Source organism: Desmodus rotundus, chromosome 3, assembly GCF_022682495.2.
Source record: "Desmodus rotundus isolate HL8 chromosome 3, HLdesRot8A.1, whole genome shotgun sequence".
Classification (NCBI taxonomy): domain Eukaryota; kingdom Metazoa; phylum Chordata; class Mammalia; order Chiroptera; family Phyllostomidae; genus Desmodus; species Desmodus rotundus.
Window position 1 is genome coordinate 33983467 of NC_071389.1, and position 18891 is coordinate 34002357.

General features: G+C 35.5%; 1 protein-coding gene and 1 pseudogene across 3 annotated transcripts in view; one reads left to right on the forward strand and one right to left on the reverse strand.

The window, feature by feature from the left end:
* FAF1 (Fas associated factor 1) overlaps positions 1-18891 on the reverse strand; it is a 423880-nt gene that overhangs the window by 345097 nt on the left and 59892 nt on the right. For all 3 annotated transcript variants that reach the window (XM_024571040.4, XM_045204230.3, XM_024571039.4), the window contains one exon: positions 17470-17538. Coding sequence is in view for 1 of the 3 variants with exons in the window: in XM_024571039.4 (XP_024426807.2) it covers positions 17470-17538 (69 nt within the window). In the remaining 2 variants the exon portion in view is untranslated. The remainder of the gene's footprint in view (positions 1-17469; positions 17539-18891) is intronic.
* On the forward strand, positions 3091-3981 carry LOC128780466 (small ubiquitin-related modifier 2 pseudogene; annotated as a pseudogene).

Sequence of the window (18891 nt, forward strand, 5' to 3'; positions counted from 1 at the left end):
TAAAAAGCATATAAACAGATCAAAGCAAATATCACAGGAAAGGAACTTCAAAAAGCCCAATGTAAAGGAACAGGCATGAATTTAAAGGGGCAATCTAAGAAACACATAGCTTCTTCTGCAGAGAGAAAAATAAGCCAAAAAAAAAAAAAAAAGTGACAATGTCCTGTTAACAATGGAGTAGTAATGGGAAGAAGAATCAAAACAGAAAATTTTTGGGTCTTATAAAACAAAACAAGAACCATAAAGTCAAAGCACTCACTACTCCTCACTACCCCTGCTCCTCCTCCCCCCACACACACCAATACAAACCAAGAAAAAAACTAGCTACAGCATTTGAACTTAGCCAAACTGACAGAAGAGGGCGCCATTAAATAAAAATCTTGTAAATCACAGCATTACCATAAAAATGAACATACAAACCAAAAAAATACGTAAGAACTATTGCAAAAAAAATCAGAAAATGAAATTTCATACATATCTCCTCAGGAAAATTCTCCCCCCAAAATAACTATGAAGCAGGAAAAATCTATAAATCAATACTCCAAATTTTATATTTAAATATTGTAAATAAACATTTCAGGATTATAAAAACCAACTATGAACAACAACAATACAAAATGCAGGTAGAAATAAAAGGTGTTGATAATACTCAGGAAAGAAAAGAAAAATTCTTAAAAATGAAGAATAAATCACAAGGTACACAAGGGAAAATACGTATATGCCAACAAAATTTAACATGAACCATTGAAGAAAGGCAGAAAACAACCAAGAGATAAAAGTAACATAATGCTTAACGTAAAGTAACATAAAAAAGTAAAAAGGATCAGAGAGACATAAGAATTGGGAGAGAGACAAAATAATATTCATACAATCAAGTCCCAGAAAACAAAATAAAGCAACTGAATAGAATTAAATTTTAGAACTATATTCTAAGAAAGCTCTCCAGAAATACAAAAAGGCATAAATCTATAAATTAAATAACTCACTGGATGCTTGGTAAAAAATTAATCCAGATGATCAACTTTGAGACATACTCAACTAAAACTGCTAAATTTCAAATGTAAAGATAAAATCCCCAAGGCCTCAAGGACAAGGCAAAGATCAATAACTTAGAATGGCAAAAGAGTAAGACTGGCATTAGTTTTCTAACCAATACACAGAGAGAGCAAGGCAATAATGAAGCAGTTTTAAAAAAAAATACAGAAAGTATGAACCAAAAACTTTATATGCAGACAAGTTGTCCTTCAAATATCAGGGTGACAGAAAAATTGTTCTGAACATATAAGAACTTGGAGAAATCAGCCCTTTTTGAAAAATCTACTAGAGAAAGAACTTCACCCAACCAAGCAATGACCATGAAAACTTTAGCAAAAGGACCTATGATGATTATTTTAACAGTATATAAATATAAACCACTAAAGCAAAAAATTCATCTCAGAGTAGAAAATACAGCAAAGCATGCATAATTATAAAATATTATGACAGCACTGACACCAAATACGTCAATCATATTAGTGAATATGAATGCACTTACCTATTAGAAGAAAAACATTTCAATTTGGCTCATGAAACAAGACTTAACTATATGCTACATACAAGAGATACACACAAGACAAAGTAATTCAAAATAAGTAAAAATAATATCAGGCTAATGAAACAAAAAGAGAGAGTAGGGGTCGCCTTCTGATATTAGACAAAGTAGAATTCAAGCCCAAAGCATTAAGAGTGATAAAAGTCATTTTTTAATGCTAACAGCCACAAATTACAATGAAGATATTACTCTTATGAATATGTATGCATGAAATAACACAGCAACCTAATTCATGAAGAAAAAAGTATGGATTTAAAAAGAAAGGAGGTAGAAGCTCTTATGGATATATATTACACTCCACATTCTAATAGAGAACACACCTCTCAAAAGCCAGAGACACGTGCACAAAAAAACGATCATATGTTAGGTCACAAAGAAACTGTTTCCACAAAACAAAATGTTATAAACAAAACTCTCTGAATGCAACACAATGGAACTACAAATTACTGACAAAAAGAAAAGAAACCAGAAAGGGCCTTGCATCTTAGAAACTTTAAAACCATCCACTTCATATTTATTGGAGAAAGAAGAAACAAACTGAAATTACAGAGGTTTTCAAAAAACAACAAAGGAGTATTGCTTCCAACCTTATAATATAGAGACACACAACGCCATGACTTTTCTGGAGCTCACTGGAATGCTAAAGTCACAAAGCAAACAACTGGCCCAAAATCTAAGACAGGTGCATGCAGAGAGAGAGAAGATGTGAGCACTGGCTTATTACTAAGGTAAGTTACAATAGAGTGGAATGACAAATTGGTGGAGACTAACAGTGCACTGGTAACAGTGAGTTAAGGCAAATGGGACTTCTGCATTAAAGCCACCAAATGCTCACATAAAAAATAAATTGGTGAAGTCCAAGAAAGTCTCCACTTTGAACCTCCACTGAGGTTCAAAACAAAGGAGAGAATCAGCAACACCAGAGGGGCACAAAATTCTGCAAAGACCCTTCCATCTCCCTCACAAAACAGAAGCCTTAATTTGAAAAGTACAACAAACACTGAAATCTTAGGGTACTGATGACATCCATAGCAACCAGAAGAAGAGATAAGGGGTGGGGGTAGAGATACTCTTCCCCTGGAAGAGGGGCAGGAAAACATGCTGGCCTCAGAAGTATAGCTGGAATGAGACAGGAGCTTTGAGAAGGCCACAAATCCAAGACCTAGGGATTCAATGCCCGCAGAAGACTATATAAATATAAACCACTAATACAAAGATGGGATTCAGGACAGAGAATGTTCTCTAGTCACCACGGCCAGGATAACTAGCAGAATAACAACTTGTGAAAGACACACTCTCTGATTGATATAAAGCTCAAAGGGAAAAACCAAAAAGCTGAGAGTGGAGCAAACACACAAAAAAATCTCTAGCTCATGCCCTCTCCCTCCTCCACTGCGGCTGCCTCCTTCTGCCGCTCCTGGTGCTGTTCCTGCGTTTCTTCGATGCAGACCTGGTACCTCTTTTGTGAAGTGGCAGCTGAAGAGACACCAGTGCTCACCATGGCGGATGAAAAGCCCAAGGAAAGAGTCAAGACTGAGAATAACGATCATATTGGAGTGGCCAAAAAGTCCCATTTTTTTCCCCCATAAAAAAGACACATTTTTCATTTTCACCAATAACTTTATGGATTTGGATATTTTGAGTATGTCAGCTGTCTCCTGAGTGGTAGAATATTGAATTCATGTCCCTATTTGATCGCTATCAACTTCGACTGGTCTACCCCACCACGGAACATCATCCAGCGAGAAATCTCTAACGTGAAACTTCACAAACAACTTTTGACAGGTTCAATTGGTCACAGCACCTTCTCCATACACTGTATAAATCTTCTTTTTTTTCACATTTCAGATGCATGTTTACCTTTCTTGAAATAACAAAGCATAATATGCAAAAAATGTCATTTATTTTCCTCCATCTTCAATATTAAAAAGGCTACACAAAAATTCACCAATTTTGGTAAGTTTTTTAAAATGCACACTGATATGGCAGCTGTCACAATGCAATCTCACGAAATTGTTTCAAATGAAGTTAAAGACAACTAAGCGCTGCTAGAGCCATCTTTCAGAAAAAAACAAACGAACTTTTTGGCCAACCCAATATTAATTTGACGGTAGCAGGACAGGAGGAAGGTGCTGTTTCAGAGGCACACACCACTTAGTAAACTAATGAAAGCCTGTTGCGAATGACAGGGTTTATCCATGAGGCAGATCATATTCCAATTTGATGGGCAGCCAATCAATGAAACAGACACATCTACACAATTGGAAACTGAAAATGAAGATACAATTGATGTGTCCCCATAGAAGACAGGGGGTGTCTACCAAAAAGAGGAAGCTGCTACTTCACTTCAGAACTCTGTCCCTCCAGACCAACAAGAGATTCTCAATTAGTAAACCACAATTGGTTCCACCACATCCTGACTACTACAGTCTAGCTTTCTCTATTTTTTCATTTTCCCCTTCTATATTCCTTTATTGCACTTAAAGTAACTGAGGTATGTGCACGAGCATTTGCATTTTTTTTAACTAAGCAGCCAGTGGTATGTTTTAATCAACATCAAATAAAGATCGGGTGGGGAAAAATACTGATTCTGTGAGAATACCCCTTTCTCCATTAGTTGCATGCTCATTCAGCTCTTTATATTCTAGTAAGTTATTTTGCTCCCACTGGTTAATAAAAAAAAGAATATAAAAATCCTTGCATACCTTGTTTAATTGGAAGAATTCTAATGTTTTTCACTGATTATTGTAAAACCAAGGACAATCATAACTTTTTTGTATATAGCTATTATGTATAGGGTGATCTGTCTTTAAGTAGGGATAAGTTACTCTAGAAGAAATGAATCCTAGATAGTTTTTCCTTAAGTCAAGCATCATGCTATTTAAATAAAACCCTAGTTTAAAATGAAAGAAAAATCTCTAGCAAACTAGTCAACACCCTAAATACAAGGTATCACAAGAGAAAACTGAAGTTTTTGGTATATTGAGCAGAGTCATAAAAGAAATTCAAACCTAATCCAACTCAAAATAAGGTCAACTCAAACACCTATACTAAAGTCTTAGCATAAAGAAAGGCATGCCCATTTCCAGACATAAAAATCATTTAACTTAGTCTCTACTAGCCTACATAAACAGCCCAGCCTTCAAGAACCACCACCAAAAAAATTGCAAAGTATATCAAAAAGCCATAAAAAGCGCATTTGTAAGTGACAAGCAATTGCCAGAAACAGACTCAGGTAGGATACAGACATCAGACCTGGCAAGGAATTTTAAATGACTGTAACTAATATGTTAAAGGCCCTAGTAGAAAAAATGGACAACACATAAGACCAAATGGGTTGTTTCAGCAGAAAGATAGAAACTATCCTAGAAATAATAAACAGTAACAGATAAAGAATGTCTTCAACATACTTATCAGCAGAACTGACATAGTCAAGGAAAGAATCAGAGAACTGGAAGATAAAACTATAGAAATTACTAAAACCTGAAACATATAGTGGGAAAAAAGATGAGGAAAAAAAAAAGGAAAATCCAAAAGGTATAAGACAAAATAAAACTCTTTAATATAGTATACATAGACAGAAATACAGAAGAGAAATAGAAAAGAACAAATAAAAAATAATAACCAAGAATGTTCAAAACCAATTAAAGAGAGGTGGTAGTTTGCACAATACTGTGAATACACTAAATACCAATGACCTCTCCACTTTAAAATGGTTAACTGTATGTTACATGAATTTAGTCTCAATATTTAAAAAATCTTCAAAACCACAGATCCAGGAACACCAAGCGAGTGTGCACATGTGCACATACCACACACACTCTAAGGCAGATCATATTCAAACTGCTGAGAAACAGAGAAAGGAAATACTGAGAGCAGACAGAGCGGGTAAGAGGATTACATTCAGAGGAACAAATGTAAGACCTGCAACAGACTTCTCTCCAGAAACCATGTGAGCCAGAAGATAACAGAGGGACATCGTTAAAGTGCTAGAGGAAAACCAACCCCCGAAAAAGGCAACCCAAAATTCCACACCCAATGAAAGTACTTTCAAAAATGAAGAAGAAATAATAATTTTCTCAGACAAAGAAAACTGAGAATTTATTGCCGGCAAACCTACTCTACAAGAACTATTAAAGAAAGTGGTTCAGGCAGAAGGAATATGATACCAGAGAAAAACAAAAATTTATACCAAGAAATGAAACTAATGAGAGTAAAATAAAATTGTTTCTGGTTCACATTTCATTTCTCTAAAAGATAATTATCTGAAGCAAAAAACAGCAAAATATTGTGTTTATAGAATATGCAAAACTAAAATATATGCCAACAATAGTACAAAATGGGTGAGAAGAAATAGAACTACTAAAAAGCATAGGGCCATCGCACTATACGTAAAGCAGTATATTATTTAAATGTGGACTCTGATTGTTTAATGCTTATATTGTAAAACATAGGACAACTACTAAGAAACAATTTTATAAGATGTACAGTGATAAATTAAGAGAGGACATAAAATTAGTGGGCAAAAATTTTAAGAAAAACAGGGTATTTTTATAGTCTCAACATATCTCCCCACAACACATTTACTAATTTCAAAGGGAAAAATAGTAACTTCACAATGGAGACACTTGGAAGACACCACCTTTCCCAAGTGTCCAAGGTAACACCATCATTAAGACGACATCTTGACATCATGCACATCCTGTTACACTGAGAAAGGCACAAAAGCACATCTGTGGTAGTCTTGCCAAGAATGATTAAGCTTAGTGTATCGCGCATGAGAAAACATCAGACAAATCCAAACTCGGGAATATGCTACCAAACACCTGATCAGCACTGATTCTGCTGCTCTCCAAAAGTGTCATGGTCACGAAACAAAGAGAACTAAGGAATTATCACAGATTAGAGGAGGTGGTGAAGACATGAAAACTAAAGGCATTGTGGATCTTAGAGTTAGATCTTGAACCAAAAAAAGTATATTAATAGAAAACCTAGTGATAGTCAAAAAGTCTGTATTTATTTAATAGTTTTGTGCCAATGGTACAAAAGTGCTTTTGCATTATAATAGTGTTGTACCAAAATTAGGAAGAGTACTGTACCAATTGTACTGTGGTTGTTTAAGATGTTAACATTATAAGTTTGATGAAGAGTTATCAAGAACTCTGTACTATTTTGCAACTCTTCTGCAATTCCTTAAGATTTTAAGATATGCTCATGTTCTAAACATGCTGTTATCAGTCATTATACATTTTTAAAATATTCGTTCTCTGTGCGTTAAACAAATTACTAAGAAAATAATCCAAAAATTCAAGCCTAGAATTTGTGAGAGTGCTCTGGGACTTGCCATACAGACCTCTACAATACAGACCTCTGACTACAGAGACTGCTGGCCTCTAGAATGAGACTTCAGTTTTGAAACTGAGATAATAAACGTCTTTGTTAAAAAAATCAAAATGCAAACATGTTGGTAATAATGTGGCAATACATCAGAACTATTCACACAGTCTCAAATACATATGCACAGCTGCTAGCAATGAATTTATTAAAGGTATCATGTTATGCATTTTCCCAGCTATATCTGTGAATCAAACTGTATGCTTATGCATAAAGCATTTCCTTACACACCCTAGCTGAAAGTCATTTTAATTCTTTCAACAAGTATAAGAGAGGGGGACCAGGGAGGGAGAGAGGAAGAAAAGGAGGGATGAACAAACAATGTAGCAAAGGCTAAGTGTTAAAAGAACAGTTCTTCTTAAAGTAAGAATAAAATCTGGATTGGCAACAGGAGGGAAGGGAAGGAATCCATGGGAGACCTATAAAGCAAAGGCCTGGCAGTAGGAATATGATTGGCATGTTTGAGATTACAGGATAATCTGGCTGTATGAGGTCACACAACCTCCTGAGTTATGGAAGCTCATTCATAATGAAACGGCAGGGTTAAATGATAGAGGGCTTTTAACATTAAGCTAAGGAATTTCCTTACACAAGATGGAGGCGTAAGTAAACACGGCTCACCTCCTCACACAACCACAGCAAAATTGCAACTAATCTACAGAACGACCACTATTCAGAAGTAGAAACCAAGGTGAATGGAAGACCTACAACTACGGAAATAAAGAAGAACCCACATCGAGACTGGTAGGAGGAGCAGAGACGTGGAATGGGCTGTCCCACACCTACCATGTGGTAGATAACAATAAGGAGGGATATCTGGGGAGCGAGGGGTCCCAGCCCCACACTAGGCAACCCAAACCCAGGGTTCCAGTGCCAGGAAGGTAAGTCCCTAAAACTTCTGGCTGTAAAAACAGTGGGGATTGAGAATGTGGAAGACAGAAACTTCTGGAGTCCCCGGCAGTTCCTCTTAAAGGGCCCACTCACAGATTTACTTGGACTCACTCCCTCTGAGTTCCAGCATGGGAGCAGTAGACTGAAAGGCATCAGGGACATACAGGAAGGAACTGAAGTGTCTGGCATCAGGGCAAGAGCTGGGGGCGGGGGGGGGGGGGGGGGGGGGGGGTGCTGGAAGAAGCCATTTTTCCTTTTTCTGAGTCCTCCCTCCACAGAACTGTCAGGGAAGTACCATATCTGACACTCTACCAACCTGGCTCACATGTATGCCCCACCCTGAGAACTCCCTGAGGCTCTGTCCCACCCAATTTTCAGGCCCACTCAAGCTGTTTCCAGTGGTTTTTCCATACAAATGGCTTATCTTGGCTCATGCTTCAAATTTTCCTAAATTCTCTCAGACAAGCAGCATCAACGTGGCCCATACTTCTCGTTAAGTGACCCCAACTCAGCACTAGCAGCAGCCGCCCTTGGTTCCCAGCTTGGCCTCACTTGGGCACCTCCAAGACCAGCACAAGTAGCAGCCATCTGCAGATCACTTTGTAGCTAATGCTTGGTGGCCCTGGACAGAACACAAGCAGTGGCCAACCTTGGCCTGCACATCCCAGGAGACCCCAGAGCCTGCGCAATCAGTGGACAGCTACAGATCACGTCAAAGCACCACCACCCAACCACCTCCACAGTAACACACACAAGGGGTGGACTCAACAGGCACCAGAGCCCTGCTGAGTAAGTCCTGTTCCGTGGAGTGGGCCCCTGCACAACTGATCCTCCATGGTGGTCGGAGGATGATGGTCAGTGGTCACAGCCAGTCCTTGCAGCTGACTAGCCTGCGTAAATCCCTCCCATGACCTGCCAATAGTAATCAAGGTTCAGCTACCAGAGGTGTACACCACGCACATGGTAGGCACACCTTGAGTATCCACCTTGGGTGATAGGGGAGGCTGTGCCGCTGGACCCGACAGGACACCTACCACATTAGGCCACTCTACTGAGCCAGGAAGTTGTAGCAGCTCTTCCTAATACATAGAAACAAAGGGAGTCTACCAAGATGAGACAAAGAAACATGGCCCAAAGGAAAGAACAAAAACAAAACTCTAGAAAAAGAAGTAAATGAAATGGAGAAAAGCGATCTACTAGATGTAGAGACCAAAACACTGGTTAAAAAGTTGTTCAATGAACTTAGAGGAAGAACAGATGAACTCAGAACTTTAACAGAATAAAAAAGGACATGGAAGTCATAAAAAAGAAGCAGTCAGAAATTAAGGATACATTTATGAAATGAAGAACAATTTATAGGGAATCAACAGTAGAGGATGAAGCTGAAAATCAAATCAGCGATTTGGAATATAAGGAAGCAAAAACATCGGTCAGACATCAAGAAGAAAAAAGAACCCCCCAAAATGAGGATAGTGTAAGGAGCCTCTGGGACAACTTCAAGAGTACCAACATTCACATTATGGGGGTGCCGGAAGGAGAAGAGAGACGCAAAAATATATGAAAAAATAATGACAGGAAGCTTCCCTAACTTGGTGAAGGAAACAGACATACAGGTTCAGGAAACACAGAGTCCCAAACACGATGAACTCAAAAGAGGCCCATCCCCAAGCACGTATAATTAAAATGCCAAAGGTTGACACAAAGAGAAAATCTGAAAAGTAGTTGGTTTCCTACAAGGGAACCCCCATTAGACTGTCTGCTGATTTCTCAAAAGAAATTTGCAGGCTAGAAGGATTGGCAAGAAATATTCAAAGTCATGAAAAGCGAGAACCTATAACCAAGATTATTCTACCCAGCAAAGTATCATTTAGAATTGAAGGACAGATAAAGAACTTCACAGACAAAACACCAAAGGAGTACATCACCACCAAACCAGCTTTATGTGAAATGTTAAAGGTTCTTCTTTAAGAAGAAAAAGATCAAAAATATGAACAATAAAATGGCAACCAAATACATTATCTATCAACAACTGAATCTAAAAAACAAAATAAATAAATAAGCAGAACAGAAATAGAATCATAGATACAGACAACATTTTTATGGTTGCCCGATGGGAGGGGTATTGGGGGCATGGGTGAAAAAAGTGAAGGAATTAAAAAGTACAAATTGGTGGTTACAGAACAGCCATGGGGAAGTAAAGTACAACAGAGGGAATATTGTAGCCATGACCTATGGACATGGATAAGAGTGTGGGGATTGCCTGAGGGAGTGGAGGTGGCTGGGGAGAGGGAGGCTAAGGGGGAAAAATTGTGATAACTATCAGATCATAAATAATAAAATAATTCAAATTTTAAAATAATTTTTTTAAAACCATGAAGCTAAGGAAGACGGTCCAATACAGAGGCATTCATAGAACAACTCCACTGTTCAGTTTCCTGTAATCAGAGTGAATACAGACAAAGCATAGCATCCTGAAGCTGAAGAACTATGGAACTATGTTACCACTATTAACCATGTGTTAGGATTTTAAGCTTGACTATCAGTTTTTTAAAGACATACAGAAAGTATGTGTTTGAGAGAAACCTGTGCTCAAGAGAAAGAAGTACTAGATGAGTACACCTAAAATATTTAAAAATTACTAAAACATCAAATTAAACAAAATATAAGCCAAACAACAAAATCCAAAATTAGATTATTAAAAGAGAATTATATTGCTGAGAGTAGATCCTAAGCATTCTCACCTCACAAATATTTTGTAATAAAATAAGAGAATGAAATATAAAACTTTTTATGTGAACATTTTAATTTCCATTTTACTTTAAGATAGAACTGTAACTAAAATTTTTAGGAAATTATATTACCATTAGGTAGCAAAAATTTTTAACTGTCAGTACGAATATAAAGAATTATAAAAACAGGAATTTAAACTGCCATATTTTCTTTTTCTTTTCCAAGCACACACTGATTTATGTCAGCTGGTCCTTGAAACCAGCAGGAGGAACTGCAAGTCATCACATTTACAGGTGTGCTAAACCACTAGCTTTGCTGCAATATTTTGTTTAAACCACTTCAGTAATAGAAATAAATTAGTTAAATAGCACAGCAATGCAACTTGAAAATAAACCCATTTTTTAAAATCAGACTAATCGTAGGGTAGCATGGTTTGTAAGTATCTGCAAACTGCATCTGATTAAACTGAACAATTTTAAAAACAATACCATTAAAAAAAAACCATTTCAACTTGTACTTTTTTTTAAAAGTTCAAGTCATAAGTAGCATATAGTACTACTTCTTTCAGAATTAGCATAAAGCCTTTTAGCTCAGTTTCACAACGAGCTGACTCTTTACAATTTAATTTAAATAGTTTAATGTGTTCTGAAACATTATAGATTAAGTAGTACTCGAAATCAAAAACAATATTAGTCACATTTCCAAATTTCATTAAACCTTGAGCACATCATTTCCTGAGAGATGATTAACACGCACATTTTTATTGTCTTAAAGCTTCTAAACTTTTATCTACGACAGGTTTTCATAAAATAAGAGATATGTGGTTCATATAGTAATTCTAGAACTATATTATATTTCAAGAAAAAATAACACAACATAAGAAACAAAATCCAATGAAACACTAAGCAGAAAGTCAAGTTGCAGTCAGGGAAAAAAATGTGGACCTCAAACAGTTCTGACTAGAACTGTTTGGTAAACTGAGAATTTCATGTTTGGAAAAACGTAACTTTTCCTTTGAAATACAGAAAACAATTCTTTTATACCCACTTAACTACATTTTAAGCAGCAAGTCTTTTATCACACAAAATTTTCTCCTGACATGCAGAACTGATGAAAAATTTCAAATAGCTGAGGTTACATAATGAGCTTTTTTTTATGGCAGAATGGCACACCCAGAAATAAACAGAAGGGGGAAAAAATCTTGTGAGATGCCTGGAAAAAAATTACAAAGGGAAAGACTTGTTTGTGAAAAAATATTTCTCCAAAGGCAACAATAGGTAGAGACATCTAAGTTTTATTAGTGAGATAAAGAAATCAGCCCAATCCTATTCCTTCGGTATCTGGGTTATCCTCCCTCTTCCTCAAACCTTATGATTGCCAGATAAGGAACAATAATAGCAGTAAGAGTCGGAAGTCTTCACAACAAAGACCTTTCAAATATCCAAATGACGAGAAAGAAAAACAGACTTAAAAATAAATGCACTAATAAAGTCAATCAGTGAAATAGTCATTTATTAAACAATTACCATGTGCCAAGACAAAATAAATAAGAAAAACAATTTCTTTACTCTAGAATCTTACAGTATTAGTTAACAACAAAGCATAAACATACTTAAAGTACCACTGTGTGACTATACCAAGAGCTCTTTCACTTGATAATCTGAAATGAATTGTGAGCGACAGGAGGAAAAACATAGAAGTTCAGAAAACAGACTGATGGTTGCAAGAGGGGAGGGGGTTTGCGGGCTGGGGGCAAAAGGTGAAGGGATTAAGAAGTATAAATTGGTAGTTATAAAAGAGTCACAGGGATGTGAAGGATAGCATAGGGAATACAGTCAGTAATACTGTAGTCACTGTGTATGGTGCCAGGTGAATACTTGAAGTATCAGGGGGACCACTTTGTAAAGTATACAACTGTCTAACCACTCAAAATAATACAATGTTGCTATATACACAAAAAGTACAGTGTTGTATGTAAACTACCACTGAAAAATAAAATTTAAAGAAAACACAGAAGTTCATAGAATAACACACTGAATACAGAAAATCTAATAACCTGAAACTATGATTTTTAAAGCAATGGAAGATTTTATGGACTAACAGATCTGGGTTCAAAAATCACAGTTTTACCCCTTATAAGTGGTGTGGGAAGGGATAGTTTACTTAATGTCGTTGGACCTCAGTTTCTTGATTATAAAATAAAGATAATGCCTACCTTTCCACTTTCTGGTGCCAATGTAAAGATTAAATGACATAATGTAGGTAAACACTTGATATTATACCTAGTACAAAGTAGAACCTCAATAAAAAGGAAATACAGTAGAGGTAGGATGGTGGTCAAATTACAAATTAAGAAATTGAAAAATTCTGTAAAAATAACGGGCTTATGGTCACTTAAAAACAAGGGATACAAAGAAGGCTATATCAAAGGAGGACAAATTGATAGGATGAGATATTCCTTCACAGTAAATTCTCTTTGTCATAGCAAGGATTGTGCAAACATAAGCCAGTGTCTAATGGCCACTGATGAAGGGCAGCACTCAATACTCGGCTGCTTTCTGAGGATGACAGAGACTCATTATGTCACTGGTTAAACTAGTTCATTCATAAAACTGCAGGTGTTCATAGCACTGTATAAAGTGGAAAAGCAGTGCCCGTTCGAGGAACTCTATAGCCACATCCTGAGTAGGGCAGCAGAAGAAACTGTTCCAAGGAATTTTAGGCTAATCTTTAAACTACATTTCTTCAAAAGTGAAAATAAGTGGAATGGAAATCTTTTAAAGTACCTAAATAAATCTTAAAATGAGACAGATAACGTGCAAGGTAATTTTCCTTGGGTTTGACTCTTCAAAGGTGTTTATGACTTTATTATAAGCTTCTATTAGGACAACATTATCCTGGAAGACTAAAAATTTCAGTAATAATCCAAATATAGGTTGATTTGTTTCATTTTTGCCTTAAGTTGGAACACACAGTAAAAGAAAAATGTAAGTCCTCTGAATAGAGTCTTTCTTCAACAAAACAGCTATGTCAGCAGAGGCAGCAAACTAGAGCAGTATTTGAGTACGAAGTTCAAAAACCATTTCCTAAGATCATAGAGTACTTAAAATGTAGTATGGTTAGGTTAATGTGTACTTTTACTTTACTTCTCTTAGCATTGGGTTACCAAGTATATGTCAGATATCTTTCTCTGAATTTCCTAGAGCTTACTGAAAATTTTAATTAAGTGAGGGAATTTCATATATACAGACATGTATAAAAGACCACATGTTTACCGTCAACCTACACCAAAGGGTTGCGGGTTTGATCCCTGGTCACGACACATAACTAGGTTGTGGAATCATTCCCTGTCAGGGCTCATATGGGAGGCAACTGATTGATGTTTTTCTCACTCTCCTTCTCCCCACCCCCAAGCCATTCCTCTCTCTCTGAAATCAACATCAATAACAAAAATATACATATATATATATATCTCCATCCTCGGGTGATTTAAAAATAAAAAAACTGGAAAGGAAAAAAAAAGACCACATTTCTAATCAATGTTTCAGTACACTTCTCAATGTCTGGCACCACATATGGTTACATCTGTTTATGCCCCCGATGTATAATACCTAGAATAAATTACATTATAAGCATTTGGTACTGACAGAATGAGTTTTCTAATCTTAAATTCAAAACAATTCCAGACTGTGGTGCGTAGCTCACATTCCTCTACACTTCTGTAGCAAAATGTGCACAAAAACACTGGAGGAGAGATCTAACTAATATGTACAGAAAATTTTAAATACAGACAAGTCTAAGGTTAAAAACTCAAATTACATGAACTGTTCCATAAGGCCTATAAAATACAGAGAAGTGATAATTACAATATAGAATATAATGCACAGGCAAAATATAGAAAACACAATATAAAAAATTCCATGATCCTAATAAAGTCTGAACTAGTAATGTGTTATTTAAAATATTTTTTATTGTTTAAAAGCACAATGTAATTATGGTATAAAAACAGGAGAAATGAGAAAATTTATAGAGAAAGATAGTTACACAGCACAGCAAATCTTTACTATAGATAAAAGTGGATTACCTGGAGTGAAAAGCCAGCTAGGACATATATTTCAAAAGAAAACCAAAACTTTAAGGTTGTGCAAAATAGCCTGATGCTTTTGCTTGGGCCGGATACAATGTAAGATCGCATTTTTGCAAAAATATAGCACCAGTGTTTTTAACCCAAGTTCTATTACCATATTTTCCAAAAACCAATTAACTCAGAAGTAGTTGGAGAGCACTTGTACCACTCAATTATTTAACACTATCTGGAAAAATTCTCCTTCTGCAATACTCTAATAATAGACAGATTGGACTGAGGAAAATATCCAGAACCAACAAACGTTTTAACCTTCAAAACTAATGAACATAAACCAACAGGAAGCAGATAAAGAATTACATCCATTCCCATAAATGGTAATTTCACATCAAAGATTTATAGTTCATTACGCCCAGTCCAAAGCCTCCCTTTACTCTATCCCATATCCCTCTCACCCATACTATGCAAGAATGGATTGGTGGCATTTTTAACCTCAACCAATAATTTACATCAGCCTCTCTCTAAAAATATCCTAAAAATATACAATCTAAATAAACCAATTTCTGTTCTTGCAAAAGAAGCTTCAAGACAAGAAACCTGGGACATCATTGCAAATGGGTTGCTGTCCCTTCCCCCTGCATCATGCACAGCGGTAGAAGCATGGATTTGGAGGTAGGCTATACAAATATTTGTAAATCTTGACACGTGCTAGAATATTTTTTAAAAAATAAGGAAGCACTGGTTTAATGAAATAGGCAATCCCAAAATGTATATAGTTGACAGAAATGTGCAACCATCCTGGAAGGCCATTTAACTATAAGTATCTAAAAACTTAAGTGTATGTATACAATTTGATCCAGATATTCAATTATGAATAAATTTATTCAATATCTTCTAGGAAAATAATAGGTTCAGCATGCAAGGATGCATGTGCACAAATAATGTATAAAACAGCAAAATAATGCAAAATTCCTAAATGTCTACTGATTGGTAAAATTAGTGTGCTACAACCAAACCATGAAATAACATACGAACATCACACAAACATTTGTCAAACTGATGAACTGTCACATTTCCTTGGATAGAAAAATATTCATGGTAGGTTGTTATATGAAAAATGCAGATCACAAAACAGGAGAAACAGAACAATCTCATTAATATTAAAAAATTTTTTAATCACATAATTAAGAGAACATACCCTGGAATAATTGTTGAACAATTAACTACTAAGTGAGGAGATTAAAGGTGATTACTAATTTCTTCTTTGTTAACGTTCTATTGTCATTTCATTATAATGAACATTATTACTTTTACAAGCTGAAAATGTTTTTTATATTTCGAGTAAAAAAGCAACAGTAGTAAATCTACACAAAGCACACAGATAACTGATAGTTGATTATGTAAGTCCAGGTATGGACTTGAATATACCTACATATCTAATCTCAACTCTGTAAGTACATGCCTCAAGTTTTGACTTTTGAAAATTAGCACTTCTTCTAAATTGAAATTTAGACATTTTTAGGATTTCAAAGGCAATGAGGGACATCTGTGTCATCCCAATACAACCAATACTGCTCTAAGATTGTTGCACATTTTTTAGTTAACTTTGCAATTGTAAATAAATTACAATTTTGTGAATGTGCAGTGCTATACTGGGCCTTGCCTTTTGAGTTCCTGCCACCTCCCCAAATCCGCCCCAAAACTAAACCACTTTTATAATAAACTGCCTGAAGTTCATAAGGAAAACCACAGCAGAACGCCACTTCTTTAACAGCTTTAAAAAGGAATAATCGTCAGTGAAGTCCCCAGGAAGTGAGAGGGAAACATCAAATAAGAGTTATTCAGACAAGTCTGACTACTCTCTTCTTCTAAGTATCTCCACCACAATACTACAGGGAAGATAAACCTTAATGCACACAGTAAGATAAGAGAAGTTTAAAAATTATTTAAATTACACATAAGAATTCATAATTTAGTAATTTAATACTGACCTAAATATGAACTTTATACTAAAGATATAACATTTACACTTTATTCATTCACATTACGGTTACAGAATTATAGAGTTAAAATATAATGAACCAAATATAAAAATATAGACATGCAAAAATTCATAAAATTTGGGCCCTGGCTGGAGTGGCTGAGAGGGTTGGGCATTGTTCTGTGGACTGAAAGGTCACCAGTTCAATTCCCAATTAGGGCACATGCCTGGGTTGCAGGCCAGGTCCCCAGTTGGCTGGATGCGAGAGGCAAACAATTAATGTTTCTCTCCCTCTCTTTCTCCCTCCCTTCCCCTCTTAAACAAATAAAATTTTTAAAAATTCATAAAATTTGGTTAGTGGTCAGATACACAAAAAAGGTACTTGAATAAGCCAGAGAAAGACAAATATTGTATGATCTCACTTATATGTACAGTCTAAAAAGAAAACCAAAACTACAGAAACAGAGTAGATGAGTGGTTGCCAGGGGCAGGGGGGGAATGAGTAAAGGTACCAACCTCCACTTACAAGTTCTGGGAATATAATGTACAGTATGGTAACTATAGTTAGCAATACTTTATCGTACTCATTTACCTGAAATTGCTAAGAGAATAAATCTTAAAAGTTCTCATCACACAAAAAAGTAATTATGTGAGCTGATGGATGTGTTAACTAACCTTATTATAATCATTTTACAACACATCCATACATCAAATCATCACATTGTACACCTTAAACTTACATAATATTATGTCAATTATAGCTCAGTGAAGCTGGAAAAAAATTTAAAAAGTACTTACCACTAAGTCCCAATTATTTTGTTCGAGCAATGTAATAGCTTCATCAATATTTTCAATGCCAGTACATGCCTGGAAACAAAGAAATAAGAATTTTTGTATAAAATTTTGGGAGTGGGCAGATTAATTAATCAAAAAAGGTATATAGCATAATGAATAATTTAAGTCTGAATAGGTGTATTAATAAAGCCAAGACACTAAAAGCCTAGCACGTTTGAGCATTTCATACATATGGTTTGAAAATTGCTGACTACTGGGTTGGCCAAAAGGACTGTATGTTTTTCCCGTACAACAGCTCCGTTTGTGTTTATTTGTCTTTAACTGTCATATCAGTGTGCATTCCAAAAAATTATCAAAATTGGTGAGTTTTTATGTAGCCATTTTAATACTGAAGATGGAAGAAAACAAGCAACACTTTTGGCTTTATTATTTCAAAAAGGTAAAAATGCAACTGATACACAAAAAAGATTTGTGCAGCGTATGGAAAAGGTGCTGTGACTGATGGAATGTGTCAAAAGTGGTCTGTGAAGTTTCTTGGTACTATTGACATTTTGGCTAAATGATTCTTTGCTATGGGGCTGTCTTATGCATTGGAAGCTGTTTAGCAGCCCCCATGGCCTCTACCCACTAGAAGCCAATAGCAGGAGATAACCAATATACTCCAAATACCCAAATTTTAATTTATTTTATGGAAATAACCATAATATCTTTTATTTTATCGAAAAAGTCTTTTATTTTACAGAACAAAGCCATTCGGACATTTTGGCCAACCCAATATGAAGTAAATTACAGTACCATGAAATGAAAGGCAATAAAATAAAGCCATAAAAGAAAGTATGTTTAAATGTTGAGTTTTAGAGCCCAAATAATCCCTAGATCTCTAACTGCCCAAAACAATTTTTAGTAAAAAGTTTCTGATGAACAGTCATATGTTAAATAAATGAATATACCTACATTGCACCTTATACAAAATAATAATCCATCCCTTGTTTCTTACACAAAAATTAACTCAAAATAAATAACAGACTAAAGTAAAACCTAAAACTTCTAGATCTGTGCTAATATGGCAGCCGATACACACAAGTGGCTAGTGAGCCCCTGAAATGTGTCTCCTTCATTAAGATGTGCTGTATTAAATATATAGCAAAACAGAACTTAGTACAAAAATAAAAATGTAAAGTATCTCATTAGTAATATTTCTATTGAATACATGTTGAAACATTTTGAATATATTGGCTTAAATAAAACTATTTCAATAAATTCCATTTCTTTTAAATGTGGATAGTAAAACTTCTAAATTACATGTATGACTTCCATTCTATTTATAATGTTGTTCCAGAAAAGATAGGAAAAAGTCTTTGTGATTTGTAGATATAACAGCAAAAGTACAACCCAAAAAACTGATTAAATGGACTGACTGAAATT